This window comes from Peromyscus maniculatus, chromosome 21 (assembly GCF_049852395.1).
Source record: "Peromyscus maniculatus bairdii isolate BWxNUB_F1_BW_parent chromosome 21, HU_Pman_BW_mat_3.1, whole genome shotgun sequence".
NCBI lineage: Eukaryota > Metazoa > Chordata > Mammalia > Rodentia > Cricetidae > Peromyscus > Peromyscus maniculatus.
Genome location: NC_134872.1, coordinates 18,185,073 through 18,206,413, shown reverse-complemented (window position 1 = coordinate 18,206,413; position 21,341 = coordinate 18,185,073). Strand labels below are relative to the sequence as shown.

Genomic DNA, 21,341 nt, shown 5'->3' with positions numbered 1-21,341 from the left:
GACATCAGTCTTATTGGCTTGGGTTCTGATCCTTATGGCTTTATTTACATCTTTAAAGGCCTCATCTTTAAGAATAGTCACATTGAGAAAGGAGTTTCAATAGAGAAACTTTGGAGACAAAATTCAGCCCGCAACACCTCTAAGCTCTTGAAATGCTATAGATGTGGGTGTGTATAGACCTGTCTGAGCCTTCACTTTCAATTCTTTTGGGTACATACCCAACAATGGAGTTGTATTATATGCTATTTATATTCTCAGGATCAGGGCCCACCATGGTATTTCCTACAGTGACCAATCATGTCACATTTCCATGACATCGTCTAACTCTTCAGTGTGCTTTTGAAGAGCCCACCCTGGTGTCCTGGTGGTGACTTTCCTTGAAATCATCCTTGGTGTCCACCAGCTGATCGGTTGCTAATGACTAGATTCTTCTGGAAACTTGGTGCCTTTGTTCTTTTGTACTTCTCCTCACAGTAACCTTGGCCTCTCAGCTGCTGGAGACATGTCCAGACAGAAGAGGGCCCTGGAAGTCATCTACTCTAAGGCCATGGTGCTTTGTCTGAGCTGGGGTTGTTAGGAATCACCTCTGAGGGCTGATGTTGTTCCTGTCAGCTCATGAGCCTATCTGTGCATGGTGGAGGAGGGACCTGAGCTGCTAAGGTGCCCACTGACTTCAAAATGTCCAGGGAAGTTTCAGACATCCCTCAGGGAGTGTCGTGTAAAGACACTGCTGTAGCATCTGCTCAGTGGATGAGGGTATGGGGGGTGGGGTGGGGGCGGCTGGTACAGGTAGAAGGGAGAGAGTGATGTGGGGGGAGATGCTGGGGTAGGTGTGCATATGAGAGTGTATATAAGGCAGGGGTGTGAATTAGAGGCACAGTGTGAAGGAACGGGGGTTGATGTGCAGGTAGTGGACACACATGAAGGAGAGGAGAAGGGTGTGGAAGTGTATGTGTGGGATAGGCGGAAGAGTGTGTGTGGGGTTATATGGGTATGAGAGCGTGGTAGGTAGAGTGCGGGATGTGTGTGTAGAACAGGGTATGTAAGTGTGGGTTGAGGTTGGGGTGAAAAGGCACAGATACAGTGCGAGCGAGGCCATTTGGAGGTTAGAGTATATGTGTGTGGGTGTGGTGTTAGGAGCAAGGCTGTGGGAGGTTGTGTGTGTGTGTGTGTGTGTGTGGTATATGGGACAGGCAGGGGTGGAGCTGTAGAGTGGGGCGCTCCAGTGTGTGCCTGTGTGGCATATGTGAGGAGGCGAGTAGTGTGAGTGTGCATATGTTGGGAGGTTTGGGTAGGAGAATAACCACTTGCCCAGCTCCCCCATGGCCGCCCCACCACAGCTGGATGGAGGTGGGTGGAATTGCTCCTGTGACCCGCTGAGCTGTCCCACTGTGGGGTCCGAGGTGCCCAGCAGGGACTCAGGCATGACTCATATTCACCTGCCCCGGGGGAATCAGTGTGCTGGGCTGCTGCATCATAGGTGCGTCAGTCTGCGTGACTTGTTCTTACTAAGAAGAACCTGGGAGAAATTTCAAGTGCGACATGAAGGGGTAGGCGGGAGATTGGACCGTAGGCTGGAAAGGATCAATTGCTCTCCCTCAAGTAGCTAAGTTAGGCTAAAGGGACCAGGGCTGTCTCCCTAGACTCTGTTCTCCGGAGGAGGTAGCCGCAGCATCCCCTGCAAGAGAAGTAACTTTAGAAGGCGGCAGCGTGTGCAGCTGGCTGAGGGAGCGCAGAAGCCCCTCCTGCACGCCAGGCAGCCTCTGCAGCAGTAACTCTTTGTGTGCCGCGGTCTGCCGCAGTCCGGTGTCTTGGAGGGACCGTGGCTTTTATGAATGGTAGCCTGGGAGTGGCCTAATATCTGGCTCCTGATGTCAGCACAGTGAGTGAAACAGTTGCGGAGCGTTAAAGAAAGCCTCTACACTTGGGAAGCAGACACCTTCTGAGATTGGCTCTCCAGATGCAGAGTCTCTTGCTGACGAAATCACAGGTCCCGTGTGTCACAGATAAACCGTTTACGTTAGGATTTCAATGAGCCAGACATTGAGGCTGCACGTGGACCAATGCGCATCTGACTCGGACACCAGCTCCTTTTCCTGAAGCAGCTGCGGAGGTCCTTTTCCTGCCAGGCACCGGAGAAAGGTGCTGGAGAGCTGCAGACCCAGACCCGGTGCTGTGTGTTAGGCGTCCGCTTAGCTGGCTTCATGTTCTGCTTCTGTTGGCAGAATTCCTTGCTGAAGCTCCAAGCCCTCGAGTCTGATCTGTGCCCCGCGTTTCTGACGGGCCAGGAAGAAGATGGCCAGGTGCACGGAGTTAAGGACCCAGCCCCAGCTTCCACCCAGAGCGTGCCTGCGGACAACGTGGATTCTGCAGGTAAGAGGCAGAGTCTGGGGATGCCTCAAATGGTACTCTGGAGACAGCTCAGCCTTCACCTGGACTCCTGGGGGGTGGGAGAATGATGCAACATCAAAGCCCAAAGCAGAGGGGCTGGTGAGAGAGAACATGAGACTTTAGGATTAGCTGCAAGGCAGACTTGACTGAAAAGCTGAAAGCACGGGTTACAACTTCTTGTCATTTTTCTGGTTGTTCTGTGAGGAGGAGAGTTCTTTTATATTACTAGATGTAGATGATCTGGTCTGTCTTCAAACCTAGCATGCTTTTGAGTTACTGTGGACTAGGGGCCTTTCAACCCCACTACCCCCTCTCTGTTTAACTGGATTGTACAATGATCATTCACTAGAGAATATAGAGGCGAGTGTTCAGCTCTTGGCTCATTCTGATCATCTATCCTTGTTCTTGCTGCTTCTGTATCTTCATTTCAAAAAGTCTCAAAATGTGTCTGATTCTCTCTCTCTCTCTCTCTCTCTCTCTCTCTCTCTCTCTCTCTCTCTCTCTCTGTGTGTGTGTGTGTGTGTGTGTGTGTGTGTGTGTGTGTGTGTGTGGTTTTTTCCTAGCTTTAATCCCGGAGACGGCTGATTGGCTGGCCAACAGAAGGCAAATTAATACTCTCAGGAAGAATTAGAGAGGAAGGCAACACCAATTTACCTGAGTAGAAATGGAGAGGGGAGATTATCCTTCTCTTTACAAATAGGCCAGAGGCTTGCAGACAGCCAGCCCCTTGGATGGGACAGGGAGGGGAGGGTGGGGGAGGGGGGGGGAGGGGAGGGGAGGAGGGGAGGGGGGGCAGGCAGCAGGAAAGGGCTTAGGTGAGCTAGCTCTAGGAGAAGCCCCTAATCTCCAGGAGCCAGAGAAAGAGATTGAAAATAGCAATTTGATTCAGAAGCACGAACAGCCGTCCTCAACACACACTTCTGTTTAAGACCGTCTCCTGTGGCCAAAGCAGGCTGAAGAGTCATCTGCCGGGTTAGACTTTGTTTTAATAACAGTGGCTGTAGGAGCCGCTGAGGGTAGCTATTCTTTCCTGTTATTTATATTCCTATGATGTGGGCACTGTTTGTGCATTTTGTGATTAAAAACCTACTCAAGTGAGCTGTGAAATGATACTCATTGGTGTCAGGACCCAAGGCCTAGTGGGACACAGCTGGTGAGTGGCAAAAGACTGCCCTGTGGCCATGTGTCACTGACAGGTGGTGGCCTTCTTGGGTGCTAGGTAGGCTCCCCTCCTGCAAATACAGATAGACCAGGGTAGGGGGCCAATCAGTGTCTTAGGTCAGATTGTTACAGTATGCCTCCACTTCTCCAACCCTGTATTCTGTCTCTTCCAAACAAACAGCATACACAACATGTACGGAAGTCTCAAGCAAAATTTAAATTGACCTTTGAATTGTTTGATGTTTGGACTAGCTGTCCAAGTATAGAGCACAAAGTGTTTAATATTTGTTGTGTATTGGATATAGTTTTTTTTGGTGTTTTGATGATGGTTTTTAATTTTTGGATATTAAGATTATTTTGTATTTTTTTTTTCTTTCTGGGTCATCTGGATTTTGAACAAGCCTTAAAACCCCCTTGTGAAATGCAAATAAATTCTGAGCTTACCTAGGGACTGCTCACAGAGAGGCACAGCAATGCCTTCTGTGTTCAGTGATAAATGGCAGGGACAGGCTCTGAGACATGGCCTGTGGTTTCAGTACTGGATTTTTTTTTTTTTTTTTTTTTTATGCAGAAAATTTGGAAGTACTCAGAGCTCTGCCAGGTAACTAGTTCAGGTGATTAGACTGGAAAATTTAGAGAGCTAGGTGTTTTCATGGTCGCCAGAGAGTTTCCTCATCTAGCTGAGGAATTGTCAAGATGGTCAGAATTTGTAAAACGCTTTGGCGTGTGTGAGGTATAGTTTGGTCTCACGCATTTCCAAGTCACACTTCAACAGGAAGCCTGTACATTTTATGACTCATAGGTTCCTGTTCAGAACAGCAGTTTGTTTTCTGCTAATTAAAATGTAATTACATAATTTCTTTCCTTCTTCCGACTCCTCCCACTACCCCCTTAAATTCCTGGCCTCCTCGTTTTTTTTTTTTTTTTTTTTTTTTTTTTGTTATAACTCCCTGCTCCTCCCCCCACACAGCCTGCTGAGTCTGTTCAGCAATGCTGAGTCTGTTCAGCATGTACATGATTTCAGGGCTGACTCCTTCGTATTGGATAACCAATTAGGGACTCCTCCCTGGGGGAAGGGCTGCTTTTCTTGCCCTCACCTCCTACAGTTGCCTTAGTTCTTTGTCCAGGGGTGGGGCCCTGTGACGTGTCTCCCTTCCAAGTCCATAGATTGACTAGCCGTTCTCAATTGGTAGGAAGTATCTATATGGATTTCTGGGGTTGTTATTTAATGTTTTGGAACTATAGGGGCGTGTGTGTATGTGTGTGCATGAGTACATATGTGTGCATGCACACACATTTAAATCTTGGGTGAAAAGAAGATTGCATAAGATTATCATGACCACAAGTCCATAAAAGATTATATTAACTGCAATTTAACTTTCTTAAAGTCTTACCCTCTAACCCTGTGCTCGATGTTAGAATGAGAAGAACAAAATCCACCCAGTAATTTTTATAGGAATTCCTATAAATAATTTGCCACCAGTGACAACTAATGGTAAAATTCACAAGTATATATTGAGGTCACTGTAAAAAAGTGACTTCACTTTAGACTTAATTCGTACATGACTTATGTTATTTAAATTTCACCGCACACGTTTTGATGGTTTGATCAAAGAGCGGTAGTCCCTTGTCTGGTGGTTCAAATAGTGGTCTTGAACTTGATTCATGGGTTGTAAAGTTCCTACTTGTCTAGTAAGATGCTTGAAATGGCTTCCTGTTCTGTGAAGCCAGTTTCAAACTGCACCTGCCACAAGAATGGGTTTCCCAGTGTCCTCTGTAGGTACAGTGTGTTCTCATCGGCATTATAGAGGCTTCTTATCCACCATAACCACTAGGAAGATTTTCCCGCATGGAGGTTTTCAGGCTTTACCTTAGAGCAGTGGCTCCCAACCTATGGGTTGCAACCACTTTGGGGGGTCAAATGACCCTTCCACAGGGGTTGCTTAAGATCACTCTGCATATCAGATACTTACATTATGATTCATAACAGTAACCAAATTGCAGTTATAAAGTAGCAACGAAAACAAGGTTATGGTTGGGGATCACCACAACATGAGGAACTATATTAAAGGGTCTCAGCATTAGGAAGGTTGAGAACCACTGCCTCAGTCAGTCTTGGAAGTCCTAGACTCTGCATATTTTATAAACACTCTGAGTAACAGGATCCACTGGTTAAGTGGATAATGTCTTAGGGAGAGAATTTCAAGGCTTCTGTGACTATAGTTTTTGTTATCATAGACCACAGGGAACTTATGACTCAGGATCTAGGGCCAATCAGCTTCATCCATTAACACCAAGATGAGGAAGGTGTTCATGCACCAAGGTCACAGGCAGGTGTGATGGCACATGGTCAAGGAAGGGGACATAGATAAATCTTAAGGGTATAGGGGACCCTAGAGTGAAGTGATGGGGTAATTTGAGAGCATTGAAAGGACCGTGAACTGTTCTTGCTTATGGAGGACTCTTCTGGCTTTGGGGTGAAATGTCTCTCACATGCTAAGGATTCCCAGTCCCAGGTAATCTTGCATAGGGCATCCTACCTGTAACTTGCAAAACACATAGTGTAGGATAGAAATTAATATGGATTGAATCTTTGTGTCTCCTAGTCTTTGGAGAAGGAGCCTTTTGGTGCAGCCCTCATGAATGGGACACTTCCTATCCTAAGAGTCCAGAAAGCTAGCTGACTGGCTTTCTACTTTATTAGGGTACAGTGAGAAGTCAGCTATTTGTATCACGGAAGAGGGCTTTCTCAATGGCTTGACATGGTTGGTGCCTTGACCTCAGACTTCCCACCTGCAGAACTGTGAGAAAGGAACTTTTGTTTACCTAGTCTGAGTTTGTCATAGCCACTCAGACTGACCGAGAGAGGAATCTGTATGGTAGACACAAAACTCACGATAGCTGGATCAGTGCTCATCACTTGAGTAAATATTTTCACTCTGGTATTAGTGTCTGTTCTGGGGTCACTGGGTGGAAAATGGCTTGAGGGTTATCTTGACAATGGCTTTTCATTTTGAAGTGTGCACAAGGAAATCTACAACGGTATGTTTTAAAAATCCCTTTAAAACTGTGGGCATGAAATTTTTTTTATTGATTTTAACAAAATGATGATGTCTTTAGGATCATTTTCCACGCCATTCCTGCCAATGGGAGTCATTTTTTCAGCTTCTCTGTTATATCTGTGTTTCTGTAAGAACTCAAGGACAGTCTGGCATTTCATGTGGCTGAGCATACCCCTTGTTCTGTCTCTCCAAGGATGACTGATAGAGTGGAAGTTTAAGTGAACACTGTCCCCAAAGACAGCTGAATATCCATTGCTATAAATATTCTTTCAGCAGCGTGTAGTTAAGATCTTGATTTATAAGTTCTTCATTTGAGTAAGACAATGATGTTGACCATCTGTTTTCTCTTCAAGGATTCTGTGTGATCTATAGGTCTTGTCTTAGTCTGAGTCAAAGAAAGCCCTGTCTTCCCATTCCTAATTCAAAACACTGCACTTGACCAGAGTTGCAAGTGACTTGGAAATCCCAGTGAATCTCCAGATGGCAGGGTTACACACCTCAAATTGCAAAATTAAAATGAGGGATGGAGCTAGATGCTGGACAAGCTTCCCAGAACTCATTGCCACAGCGGGGTGTCACAAAATATGTTCTTGTAGGTGCAGTTTACAGTTGGATTTATAGAACAGAAAAGTATCTCAGGTGTCCCAATAGGTAGCCATCATCTTTCATATGACCCGTTCCCCAGCATCAGATAGGCTATAAAAGTCAGGTTAGAGAGGATCTATATCATTCCAATTTCAGGAGCTCACATGATCCCCCAATACCTCTTTGATGCTTTATTGCTTATATGGCTATGTAGAACTGCATGGGCTTTTCTGGGTATATATGCCTGCAAACATTATTATTATTTATTTATTTATTTATTTATTTATTTATTTATTTTTGAGGCAAGGTTTCTCTGTGTAATAGTCTTGGCTGTCCTGGAATTTGCTCTATAAACCAGGCTGGCCTTGAACTCAGATCTACCTGCCTTGCCTCCCAGGTGTCCAAGTGCTGGGATTGAAGGCATGTGCCACCACTGCTTGGCATTTTTATATATTATTTTTATGTATAAAAGTAAATATTATATATATATATATATATATATGAATATTTTGCCTGCATGTATGTACTTATATGCACCATGTGTGCAGTGCCAATGGAAGTCAGAAGAGGGTGTTGGATCATCTGGACTGGAATTACAGAAGGTTGTGAACTGCCATGTTGGTGTTGGGAACTGAACTTGGGTCCTCTTTAAGAACAGTGAGTGCTCTTAACCATTGAACCACCTCCCAGGGCCCCTTCTAGAGCCTTCTGATCTTCTCAGAATGTACCACCATCTGTTTGAAGTAAAAAAAAAAAATTGGCTACTGGTGTGAAAAGTAGCCCTAATATATTTGCCTTCAATTGATTTTTCAACTGGGCTCTATTTCCTGTTGCCACTGTTGCGCACATTTGATAATACTGGAGATGGATTTGCTAGTGGTATCTGGGGTGGGTGGGTGTACTCCTGGCTGGGGGCCAGGAATTCCTGCGAAGCATTCTATAGTGCATTGAAGCTGTGCCCTCCCTGAGAGAACTGCCATCCCCCTAATGCCAGTAATGCTTAGGCTTGGAAGTGCGCCATGTTGCATTGAGGTGAGTAACACCAACACAAACTGACCATGTTCTCTTCGCTTGCTTCCAATGGTTGAGTGGGTTTTTCTATCCTATATTCTCCATAACCAACTGAGGCCAGCTTCATCACGATCCCCAGATTTAAGAGGGAGAAAACAACAGTGTAACTTGGCTGATGGTGCCACAGGTAGTGGTGGGCAGGGATTGGGAACAAAGGGGGCAGGTTGGGCTGGGTGCTTCCCCAGTTCTTCTCCACTGGCGTTCACCATCCACTCAACTAAACTGGTAGCCGGTGTGCACTTCCTGCAACTGCTTTGTCTTCTAACTGTTTAAGTCTGTTCTTAGACTGAAGCTTCAAGACTCAGATTTGTGGTTAATTTGTCATGTTAGCGTCTCAGCTCAGAACTGCCCACAGGCACTTGTGTCCTTCTTGCGTGTGCTGCTGGATTAAATTAGAATTTTATTCACCGACACGGGCAGAGGCAGTTTATGTGGTGATATTTTGTCTGTAGTCGAACAAATAAAATTTGCCTGAAGATCAGAGGACAGAGCCAGCCACTAGATTAAGCACGGAGCCCAGGCCGTGGTAGTACACACCTTTAATCCCAGCACTTGAGATCTCATGCCTTTGCTCCCAGTACATGGGAAGCACACACACATGCCATTAATCCCAGCAGTAGGAAGGTTGAGACAGGAAGTGATATGTCTGGATGGAGAAAGGCATATAAGGCGGGAGGAGACAGGAACTCGGTCTTTTAGGCTGAGGATTCTAGGGCATTCAGTTTGAGGATTCCTGGAGACAGGATCTTCCCCTTTCGGCTGAGGAGTTGGCGAGGTGAGAAGTGACTGTGGCCTGTTTCCTCTGATCTTTCAGCATTCACCCCAATATTGTAAGTCCAATTAGGGTTCGTGCAACATCTGGTGTCCAACTTCTGGGGGATGAGTTCACAAAAAAGCCACTTTGCAGCCACCAGCACAGGCCAGAGCTGTATGTGTCTGGAGTCTCCACCCGACCTGGGTTGGAGTCGCTACCCTGGCAGCTAAGATTTTGTTGCAGCCTCTCGGTAGGAGACTGCACAGGTTTTTGGGGCTCCAAAAGCCACAAGAGTTAGCCACTTTTTCCACATTCCCCCATGCAGACAGCTGGCTCTTGCACCTCTTTCCTCTCCTGGTGGGTTGTGGCTTCCTCTGGCCCCCCTCCTCAGCCTGGCTGCTTCACAGTCATCTGAACTGTCACTCAGCAGATTTGGTGAGTCAACTGGGATTTCTTAAAGGGGGAATTAGTTAAAAAAAAGTCATAGAGAGCCCCCCCCCCCCATGCAATAAAAAACGGGAAACACTTTTACAATGGAAGACGTTTGGTCTCTGTTACCTAAAGAATGGCCTCTATGTTTAATCTAGTGGCTGATTCTGTCCTCTGATCTTCAGGCAAATTTTATCTGTTAAGAGTACACACAAAATATCACCACAAGTTTAATTCTCCCAAATGCTATCTATCATTCATGGGTGTGGGACAAGGCCAAATGAGCAGGGGACCCTAGCCTTCGATTTTCATAACACCATAGACATCTACAATGGTATCAGTTTAAAAAAAATAAATTAATGCCTTTTAAAGTATGGGCATAAAACTTTTATTTTAACAAAACGATGATGCCTTTAGGATTGTTTCCCAAGCCATTCCTGCTGATGTGAGTTGCTTTCTCAGCTTTTCTATTGTTTGTATATTCTGTAAGAACTCAGAATCTGTTGTCCATCAAGCTTATTACCTGTGGAGCGCAGATGGGTCAGTTCCCTCTGGTTCCATCACCCTCTGGCCCACACTGCGAGTCATCTGCCATTATGATGCCTCCCATGGTTTGAGGCCTTGACCTGAGGCTGTTGGATGTTTCACTCATTTGAAAATGATCTACGGCTATGGCTGGAGAGATGGCTCAGCGGTTAAGAGCCCTGGCTGCTCTTCCACGGGACCCTGGTTCAATTCCCAGTACCATGTGGTGGCTCACAACAGTCTGTAACTCCAGTTCTAGGGGATTCCATATCCTTTTCTGGCCTTCCTGGGTACCAGATGCATATGTGTCACCCGGAAGGTAAGACAGCCATACATGTTAAAAAAAATACAGTACCTACAAACTCACACTTAATCACTATGTACTTCCTCTTTGTGGTGATATTTCGTATACGCTCTAACAAAGCTTGTCTGAAAATCAGAGGGCAGAGCCAGCCACAGAATTAGCCATAAAGGCTAGGCAGTGGTGGCACACACCTTTAATCCTAGCACTTGGGAGGCAGAGGCAGACAGATCTCTGTGAGTTCAAGCCCATCCTGGACTAGCAAGATTAATCCAGTCTAAAAGAGAAACAGCCAGGTGGTGATGGCTAACACCTTTAATCCCAGTACTCGGGAGTCATACGCCTTTAATCCCAGCACTACGAAGGTGGAGATAGGAGGTGATATGGCTGGGCAGAGAAAGGAGTATAAGGCAGGAGGAGACAGGAGTATGACTTCTCCTTTCTGCTGAGGACTCAGTCTGAGGATTCGTGGAGACAGGATCTTCCCCTGCCTTCGGCTGAGGAGTTGGCGAGGTGAGAAGTGGCTGTGGCCTGTTTCCTCTGATCTTTCAGCACTTACCCTGATATCTGGCCCCAGGTTTTTATTATAAGACCAGTGAGGATTCGTGCTACTCCTCTTTGATGCCGTTTTAGAAATGTAAAGTAAAATGAATCTAGGATCTGTTTGTAAGCATTGGTACTGACATGTCTGTCAAAAAGACATTAATTCAACTTTGCCCTTTGCTACATGTGTCAAGAGAGTTTGTGTTCATTGCAAAACATGACCCAGTTATTTGGTTTTATTTTTAAATGACCTTGGTATGAGATTTAGACCATAGCCTTCTTGAAAGGTCAAGTGTGTTATTTATTGTTCAGCTGGGTTCTGAAATAATAGCTCCTTGCACATCTTCATGAGCTGGTCTGGTGACCTTTCACAGGCTCTTTAATATTCCATGCCTCAGTTTCCTCTTCTTTAAAATAACAGAAAATTCTTAGTTTTGTTGTGAAGTTACACAGAATAATATGTGTGAAACACACTACATATCAATCATGGTAAATATTCAAGAAATATTAGCTATTATTATTTTTAACTTTTAAATTCTCTCTCTCTCTCTCTCTCTCTCTCTCTCTGTGTGTGTGTGTGTGTGTGTATGTGTGTGTGTATGTGTGTGTACATGCGTGTCTTTATGAACCTGTGAAGGTCAGAAGGGCCACCTTTCAGGAATCAGTTGTCTCTTTTAATATGGCTCCTGGGGACTCGATTCAGGTTTTTAGACTTGGCAACAAATGCCTTTGTCCTCTTAGCCTTCTCCACGGCCAAGTTATCATTGTTTAACAGGGGGGCATTCTTGCCCATTCAGAATTTACTTTCCATTAGTTCCACCTCATGATGATTACCTTTGTCTTTAAATAACGACTGTCTCATCATTTCTAACAGTTTCAGGGTGCGGGAGCAACATTCACAGTTCATTTTGCAGGTCCCCTCTAGAGTCTTGAATGTGGTTGACATTGTGCTAGTTTCCTGAAGCAGAAGCTATCTATAACTGCGATAATCTGTAGAGGAGATGGCTGAATAATCACCACTGTTGAAGTTGAAACTACATTTGTTGCACTAAAGTCTAGCCTGTGCTCTGCCTATGACGTAACCTGACTCTGAGTTCTGCTAATTTTTTCTCCTCTGCTTTTATAGTGATCTTTGTAGTGTTTAAAATAGGTAGTGTTACCTATTTTAAACTTTACACTTTGTTTATCAAAGAAAGCATTTCAAAATGTATACATGGCCATGTCTTAGGTCATTTCTAAAGCTACTGTTTTTTTTTTTTTTTTTTTTTTTTTTTGAGACAGGGTTTCTCTGTGTAGCATTGAAGCCTTTCCTGGAACTTACTCTGTAGCCCAAGCTGGCCTCGAACTCGCAGAGATCTCCCGAGTGCTGGGATTAAAGGTGTGTGCCACCACTGCCCAGCTTTACAGCAACCTTTAAGAAAGGACAAGAATGTGAGTCCTAGAACCCAAATTGCTGGATAGTTATTTAAACGGCTAGCCCAATCCAGAATTCCTTTCATCTGCTCTGTGGCTCGTGGCCACCTTGGCATGGTGATACCTTCCGCTATTCTTATGGATCTCTTAGCCAAGTAAGTCCATCTGCTTCCCCAGCAGCCAGTACACTGAAATGACTCTAGGTTTACCGGTATTCTCTTTCTTGTCTCCTTGTTGGCCTACTAGCTCCTTCAGAAGCTCAAATACTGCATATTTACAATGAAACCGGACGAAATCCACCAGATATTTTTGGTTGATGTCCTCATTTGTTTTCTGGTGCTGTGGTGAAATGCGGACCAGAAACCACCAGGGGAGAAAAAGGTTTATTTCAGGGTAGGCTTTTATAGTCCATCATTGGGGGAAGCCAGGGCAGGAACCCAGGGCATTGAAGCAGAGGTGTGGAAAAGCATTGCTGCTTTTTTAATTTCTGAACGCAGTTTCCTGGCTTCATTTCCCTGTATCATGCACAGTGACTTCTCTTACACAGCCCAGCCATACTTGCCTAGGGGTGGTGGCCTGGGTCCTCCTCCATCAGTTAGCAATGAAGAAAAACACCTTACAGATGTAGCCAGAGGCCATTTTCACCTGGACAGTCCATCAGTTAAAATTCCCTCTTCTTTCCAGGTGACTCTAGGTTGGGGTCAGGTTGACAGATGAAGCTAACTGTGACAGCTGGGTTGGTTTCCATAGCCTTTCTTCTGTGTGGATCAGTATTGCCCCTCCCATGCTGCCTAGTCTGAGACCACCAGAGCTGGAACTCTTAGACTTGGAAATCACTAAGATCATGGACATGCTTTAGGCTTATTTCACTCCCCAAACCTGGCCAAGGCTTGTGGTTGGCCCTTGGACTATATCTGAATGTTACCTAGGCGCCCAACCCCAGTGGCAAACCCAAGAGTGAAATTAATGAGTCTGCAAGACTCTGGCTTCTGTACTGCTCTGCCAGATCTGAACGAGCCCTCTCAGGCTCTTGCAGAGATGTATTTAAAGTTTGAGTTGCTTTGAAAAATCCACATTAGGAAGATACATTTTTAAATCTGACTGACTCATTGTAACGTAACATCTGCTTCTGCCTGGGGTTACAGCCAGCTCAGAAGTAGTCTCTTGGCCTCCATATCCTGGAGGTAATGCTTTCTCTGCTTCGTGGTCCCTACTGTGCAGTGAGTGGGCTGCCAGAGACATGGCAGCTTCTAGCAAGAGATGAGTCATCTTCTACTTGAGGAACTGGTTGGACCGCTCCCCCCACCCCATCGCCCCCAGGATGGGTTAGCCTAGCTGTATACCTTCCCTGCTGATTGAAAACCAGCTTCACATGGCTGCCATGCAGAAATCTCAGAACAAGTGTTAGGACATAGTGAGTCACTCCACAGATGCTTGATCATCTTCTTCTTTGAAAATAAGCATTGACAGGAGGTCCAAGATGTTGAGGCATAAATTGATTGGCCTCTCTCCTGGTGTTCCCCATAGATGCTCCTAGGAGGTTCTCAGAATAATATTTATTTCTCTTATTTATAATAGTTATTATACTAACAGTTCTCAAGGAGATCACTTATCAATGTCCTATACCTTATCCTAATGTCTCACCGAGGATGCATGGACAAACTTTGGTTTTGTTTTGGAGATTTTTTTTAAGATTGTGTTCAGGGTCCCCTGCATGCTAGTGCAAGTGCTCGGCCCCCAAGCTCACCCCTAGCTCAACACTGGGAAGTTTAAGATGAATTATTTTAATGTTGATTAGTTTAATAGGTGTGGGTAGCTAGCCAATCAGATTAACAACTTCTTTGATGTGATTCTCCTGATTAAACTGAAAATTTAAAAACCAAGTTGCAATCATATCTAGACACACATATAATATGAAAAATAGGTTGCATGGATATGTTAAAAGTTCATAAGGATATGGCTTTATTTAATGACATCCTCTCTTAGCCTTGTGAGGAAGGCATCATTAATCTCCTCATTCAGTCGATGAAGAAACTGAATTTTAAAATTTCATTTTTGGTCAAGTGAGTAAAAAAAGGTGCTTGCCACTAAGCCTGACCACATGAGCTTGGCCCCCAGGACTTACATTATGGAAGGAGAGAACCAACTTTAGAAAGTTATGCTCTGACTCTCACATGGTATCCATGTGTGTACACATGAGAGTGCACACATGTGGGGACACACACACACACACACACACACACACAGTTAAAAGCTTCATTGTAGTCTGTTTCTGTGAGCCTGGGAAAGATGTAGGAGTCACACTAACAATTTCTACTCCATTGCACTTAGACTGATGTCACCACTCTAGAAGCGGTGGGACCAGGGCGGATGGAGCCAATAAATGAGATAGACTTGAGTCTTTTACAATAACCAACTTTATTCAGAGCCTCGGACAATTTATACTCTGAGGGTTAAGAAAGGCCACATAAGTAAAGTTCTCATGAGTTCAAGCTGTGTACAATCATAAGGACAAACCACACATGGCACAGACATATTTTCCCATAGAGGCATATAAAGCATAGTTTAAACATTTAATTGAATAACAGCAGCAAGCAATAATGAGTCATCTGAAGTAAACTCACTTCTATCCTCTATACCTGAGAGGAGCATGAAAACATATTCCGAGAACAATTCCATGTTTTGAAGAAACTGAGGTCACAAGACTCTTGTTTTATGGAGTGTTCTCATAAGCACTTAGAATTCCCACAGGACTTCATTTCTTAACTGTTCTGATAGTTTAAGATGTCTTCTTCACCTTTTAGGAACCCCTACCTCAAATTTTACATTAATTTGGGGTTTCTTTTTATGAAGTTTAAGTTATATCTGTTATAGAGATTTTGGAAATTACAAAGAAGAATGTCTTTTATTGTTGCATAAGCACTTAACATGAAGTCCATCCTTTAACCATGTGTAAGTGGGGTCCTGCATTGCTAGCTCATAGAGCAAATTGTCCCTTGTGTGTCTTTTCATAGCTCTGTATGTCTGGTACAAGGAAACAGAAGGAAGTCGTGAAACTGGCTGAATCCCCACACACAGTATAGACTTACCAGATTCTTGGCTCCCAGTCCCTTCCTCTAAACCATAACATATCATGCCATGGGTCCTGGCAAGCTGCCCCTTACTTTGGAAGAAACAAAGATTATGTCCTCAGGATCCTTGAGAAGCCACCAAGTTCAAGGTGGCCGTACACTTCTCCCTGTGGGGTTGGAAGAGGCTGCCAGCTCTGCTCCCAGATGGCAGCGCTGGCTTTGAGTCTGCCTTGGCCTCTTTTGAGCAGAGAGCTCAATGAATCTGTCTACACAAGTGTACACACAAATGCACTTGCCAACTGATTTAATTAAACCTGTTTTCAATTCAAATGGTTATGTTTGGACAAGAACTAAGGCTCTACCAAACTACCAGTAGTATTAGCTCTCTAGAGGAACAGAACTCATATAACATATATATATATATATATATATAGTATAATATAGTATAAATACCATATGTAGTTATACACACATACATAAACATATATACATGCATATATACATAATACACATACACAAATACACACACACATATGAGAGAGATTTATTAGGATGGCTTATTGGCTGTGGTCCAGCTAATCCAACAATGGATGTCTACCAATGGAATGTCCAAGAATCCATTAGTTCTTTAATCTACAAGGCTGGATATCTCAGCTAGTCTTTACTATACTTTAGAATCCTAAAGTAGGTTTTTCTCTTATCATTCCTTCTTCCCTCCTTCCTTGTCTCCCTCCCTCCCTTCCTTCCTCCTCCTCTTCCTCTTCTTAAGATTTTATTATATTGTGTATATATGTGTGTAAAAATAATGCCATGGCACATGTGAGGGTCAGAGAACAACTTATTGGAATTGGTTTTCTCCTCCAGTCATGTGGGTCTCAGTGATTGAACTGAGTTCATTCCGGCTTAGTGTTTTCCTACTGGCTCAGGGGCATTGCTACTGTGTATTGAACTCTGTGGTTTCTATTGGGCACATTCTGGACATCATGCATGTTGGTAAGTCCCCATTTTAGAGAATGACTCCTCACCCGCTTCCTCTGTTTCTTTCCTCTCTTCCTACTTCCTTGCCCCCACTCCTTTCCTGACAAATACATAATTCTGTTCATTCCCCCTTTCTTCACAGTCTGTATCTTTTGCCCACACTCTCTTATTCACTCATCTCCTTCCAGTGTGCCCTCTGACTGTGCAAATGATATGGAATGCGACCTTTCTGCTGTGCTGACTTGGATAACCCATTCTGAAATAGTCGTCCAACACCTTTGTTTGGGGGCTTTGTAATATTTTCTATCTAGCTTTTGTGAGAACAAACATGACAGTGTTTTGAAAGCTTTTCATAGCTCCAGAAGGAAGACATGACAGAAACATGCCGTTATCATTGATGTTATGATCTTTATTTAGGAACATGACAGCCTAAGGCTCTCTGTCACTTCTAAGTCTGGATCTCTCATCTTGTTTTCCCAGACCCTGTGCCAACTCATAAAGATGCGCAGAGTGACGCCGATGGAACGCCAGAAGACCTCCAGTCTGCAGGCACCAGCAGGCTGCTCTATCACATCACCGATGGTGATAATCCGCTGCTGTCACCACGATGCTCCATCTTTAGCCAAAGTCAGAGGTTCAACTTGGACCCTGAGTCAGCCCCTTCTCCACCCAGCAGCCAGCAGTTTATGATGTAAGAAAAAGCCCACTTTGATGGCCAGCTTCATTGCATGGAGTTTTCCAAAGCCATCCATAGCACATAGTGAAATTCAGCTCTGAAATAGGGCAGATGTGCCCATGGAATACAGACAGCTGTGAGACTGTGCGATAAAGCAAGGGTCTCCCTCTCCAGTTGGGAATACCATTTCTCTATTGACCTGAGGTCTGAGGAAGAAATGGTCATGAGAGTCAAAATACGTTTGGATGTTTGGGGTAGAATGAGAAGTGTGTGTCTGTGCAAGCATCTAGAGTGTCACTCTTGACTAGCTCATGTCCAACAGTGGATGGAATGTAAATTAGAAAGTCCTCCCTTCAGCTCCCTGTTGGGTCCTAGAAAAGTGGTTTCTGAAAATAACCATTGTCCTCTCCAAATCAAATGGGCATATAGCAGTATCTATATGTCAGATGTGCCCCCCCCCCCGCCACCACCATTGGTCAGTTAGCAGTTATTGTAAGATGTGGTGCCTGTAACTCACTCCCATTGGTCATTTGTCCGTTTCTTCCTGTGTGTCAGATAAGACCCCCACATTGGTCATTTTAGCAGCATCACCCTGTGTGCCTGAAGTGGGGTCCACACACACTCTGCAATTATTCCTTGCATTTGAGACTGGAGTAAGTTCTAGGAACTCTATGGTATTCATTTTTAGCTTGCACAAATAATTTTGGTGTGTAATTAAAAGGGAGACTCCCTTGGTAAAAATATACGCTCTCTCGACGTTCCTAGTTTTTTCCTTCAAAACATCTACTATTCTTGAGTTTATCCCAGCCTGGGTTCCTACAGGATGCCTCATGTATGATGAATCCAAGGGACTTAATGAGTCATTATAATTGCATGGCAATTGTGTGTCATGTGAGACCCTGGAAGTATTTTCTGGAGAGAGGGCTGTTCCTTGTGACATATTTGAAAAGGTTCTTTTACTTAGGATAGTTAACCACACAATTAAATCTCACTTGAAAGCGCCAGTGACAGTGACTTGTACAACCTGTCGAAGGGGGCGCCTCAGCAGGGCCGTCTGAGTCCCAAGCTGACCTTACTATGCTTTGAGAAATGTATTTCTTGTGCTGCTGATATTTTGACATTGGTATATGAAAATTCCCCAGGCATATTGGCCCACAATGCAATGCTGTGGTCAGAGGTCCCAAGCGATGATGAGGGCTCCCGGTTGACTAGTCACATCAGGAGCTGCCCTCTGGAATTCTCTCATCTCCCCGGTTCAAAGGCTAGGCAGCAGTGTTCACGGAAGCCCCTTGCTGAAATCAATGTTCTCTGTCCGTCTCTGACCATGGCAGGCCAAGAAGCTCTTCTCGATGCAGTGGCGGGGATGGCAAGGAGCCCCAGACCATCACACAGCTCACTAAGCACATCCAGAGCCTCAAGAGGAAGATTCGGAAGTTTGAAGAAAAATTTGAACAAGAAAAGAAATACCGGGTAAGTACCTCCGCGTTAACGGAAGCGCAGATTGTGTCAGACAAGTGTGAGTTTTCTTGGGTCTCCATTCCTTGGTTTTGGCTTCCTCTCTTTGCTGGAGGACAGCTCTGTACCCACTGGTCACCCATCCTCCACCTTCGCTCTCTCATCACGAGTTAAGTTTAATGGAGAGTCTTTCTTGTTTTATTTAAAAGGCAGCTGATCTCTGCTCATTACATCCTACTCACTACAACTCTTATTTTTAAACTAATTGATTATTCATTTCCCCAGTCTTTCTAAGCATCCTTATGGACACTAGGATTCTCTAGATTAAAAATTTGGAAGCCTTCTGAATGTTGGACTTTCTTATTCATGTGTTGATAAGGACGTAAGGACCCAACGTGTAGAAACTCTAACTGCCGAACATAATGATGGGAAGGAAGTATAATTGTTTTTGGGCGTTTGTTTGTTTTGCTGGTTTTTGGTGTTCTTTTTTTGCCATGAAAGGACGTCCTGGTGGATGAGTGATGACTTCTCAGGTGGCACCTGCTCAGGCCACTCTTGAGGACAAATGGAACCCTCTTTTCCCAGGAGACACTGGTCCTTCTGCTGGGACGGCTGAGTTGCCAGCGTAGCTTCGTCTCCTCTCACACAGGAAACCACAGAGCCTCAGATCAGGGTCAGCTTGACCAATGCTGCTTTTATTTATTTTCTCTCCTGGTGACCATGGAGTAGAGACAATTCAAATTCCCAGAGAATTGTACGAAGATAGTGGGTCTCTGGCGGACAGCCCAGAGCAGCTTGTTATTAGAATAAAATAGAGCGGGGCATAATCTCTCAGACATCTTGAAATATTTAGAGACCCAATAGGCTCTCAGTACAGAGGCAATCGGAAGGTTCCTGTGAGTGTGTGATAAGTTTTTTTTTGGGGGGCGGGGGAGTGGCGAGTGGGTGACGTTCCCTCTTTCCCTTCCTGTCCTGCGTGGCCTTGGCTTCACTGAGGAGGCTTTTAAGGAGTGGTGTTTAGTTTTATAGAAAGTGTGCAATCAGATTGACTTTCAAGAGTGTCTAAGCAAGGATGGTACAGATTCTTCTCTTCATTCGGCAGTCATGGCTTCTCTGTCCATGCAGAAGGGCATCTCTGTTGTCTCAGCCTGTATCCTATGGATAAGTACGTCTGGGCCCACTGAAGACTTCTAACTAGCTGTGAGCTATCCCTTGGGGGCTTGGAACAGTAAATTAGCAAAGAGCAGGCTTGGGTGGTGGTGTCACTGGATTCTTGGTGCCCATCTTTGATGACCCTGGTATTCTGGCCGGAGCTGATTTCACCTTTGATCTGCTGGAGCTTACCAGATCGGTCACGCCATCACTGTAGGTAGACCCCGCAGAGTGATAAATGGGGGTTCTATTTCCCAGCCCGTTCACACTTGTGAGCTAGCAGTTCCTGAGTCACACTGTTGTGGACTTCAGCCCAACCCAAGCCCTCAGCAGCCTTGTGAGGACTCAGTTGCTCTGAGTCGTGCAGCAGTAACTGAAGTTTGCAGACACCGTTGGAGGGACCTATGTGACACTTCCTGCAGTGTTGGCCATGAAGAGAGCAAAAGCTCCTCGGTGTTACCAACCTTTTAGGGTGTTTGCACAGTACCAAGCAGGCTCCCTGACAGGCTCTGTCTTGGAAGGGAAAGGGCTTGTACATATTAAGTCTGCACTGGGTTCCCATCTGTGCTGTGTACCTGGGTTATTTTTCTCAGTTATTACAGCCATCAACCATTGCCTATTTTGTTAGAACGTCTCCTGACACATTTCATTCTCTCTTGAGAACTTTATAGCCAAGAGAGGACACACACACTCTCTCTCACACACACATACTCATACACATCCTAGGAACCGGGGCATCCTCTCGCTCTTCATTTGTCAGGGTCCAGACTGTGGTTAGAGGCCTGGCAAGGCAATTGTCACATGGAAGGCCTGCTTTCCTTCCCATCAGCCAGACTGTGACATCAATGCTGCTTCTGGTGATTTCTGAGTCTCAGCTCCTTCTGGGCTTTTGTGATGTTCACAGATACACGTCTTTCCATCTCTGACAAATGAAGCCCTGAATAGGAAGGGCTCGATCATCCAAATGTTCACTTTCAATAGAATATGTTAAAGCTGGACAAAGTGAGCCAAATTGAATTGCCAATCAGGAGTCTTTCTGAAGTGTCTTATGAACCACTTTTGACTTAGAACAAATCTACTGTCATAGTATCTGTAATGTTATACCTGCCTACTTCCTTTTATTCATCCTTAACAAAACCTTCTGTAGTGAGTTTGGGTATCTGACCGCTCAAGTAGACATTTCCATTCAGACGCAGAGAGGCCTGAAAAACTACTGTGAATCCGTGGAAACTTCTGTGATTTCGGAGCCATCTTCCACACAAGCTGAGGTTAACCTTAAGGCTCCCTCAAGGGCAGAAAAAGAAAAAGAAAATTCATTTCTGCAACTGATTTCAGGCTTTCGAGTCCTTCATCATGAAATTCAGTTTCCAGTTCCCCCTTCGTCCAGAGGGTGGTGAAAAACTTACTAGTCTGTTGGTCACTGGCTTATTAAGGTTCTGGTGTGTTTTGTGTGGTTTGTATATTCCTTTGGCCACGGATGGGGTAGATTCAGCGAAGCATTGCTTACCTGCATAGATATGTTTTCAGAACAGAGAATTCTCTGAGAGTTCCAAGAGACCAAATGTAAAACGTAGGCTGACATTCATATATGTGGTGTGTGTGTGTGTGTGTGTGTGTGTGTGTGTGTGTGTGTGTGTGTGTGTATCTAGACAGCTAAGCCCATTACAGGGTTCTAGCACAGGGCTTTCTTCTGGAGACCCTAGGTGGGACTACACCAAGCCTGATCATTATTATTTATTTCCAAAGGGAAGGCTTCAGGAACCATGTCACTGTC

The 21,341-nt window shown here is 44.7% G+C and overlaps 1 protein-coding gene across 5 annotated transcripts in view; it reads left to right on the top strand.

Annotated features, from left to right (window-relative positions):
- The window catches only part of Fam13c (family with sequence similarity 13 member C), a 115,926-nt gene that overhangs the window by 76,596 nt on the left and 17,989 nt on the right, over positions 1 to 21,341 (top strand). For all 5 annotated transcript variants that reach the window (XM_006979046.4, XM_006979047.4, XM_076557009.1 and 2 more), the window contains 3 exons: positions 2,226 to 2,373; positions 16,765 to 16,975; positions 18,292 to 18,430. In XM_006979046.4, the coding sequence (XP_006979108.2) occupies positions 2,226 to 2,373; positions 16,765 to 16,975; positions 18,292 to 18,430 (498 nt within the window). The remainder of the gene's footprint in view (positions 1 to 2,225; positions 2,374 to 16,764; positions 16,976 to 18,291; positions 18,431 to 21,341) is intronic.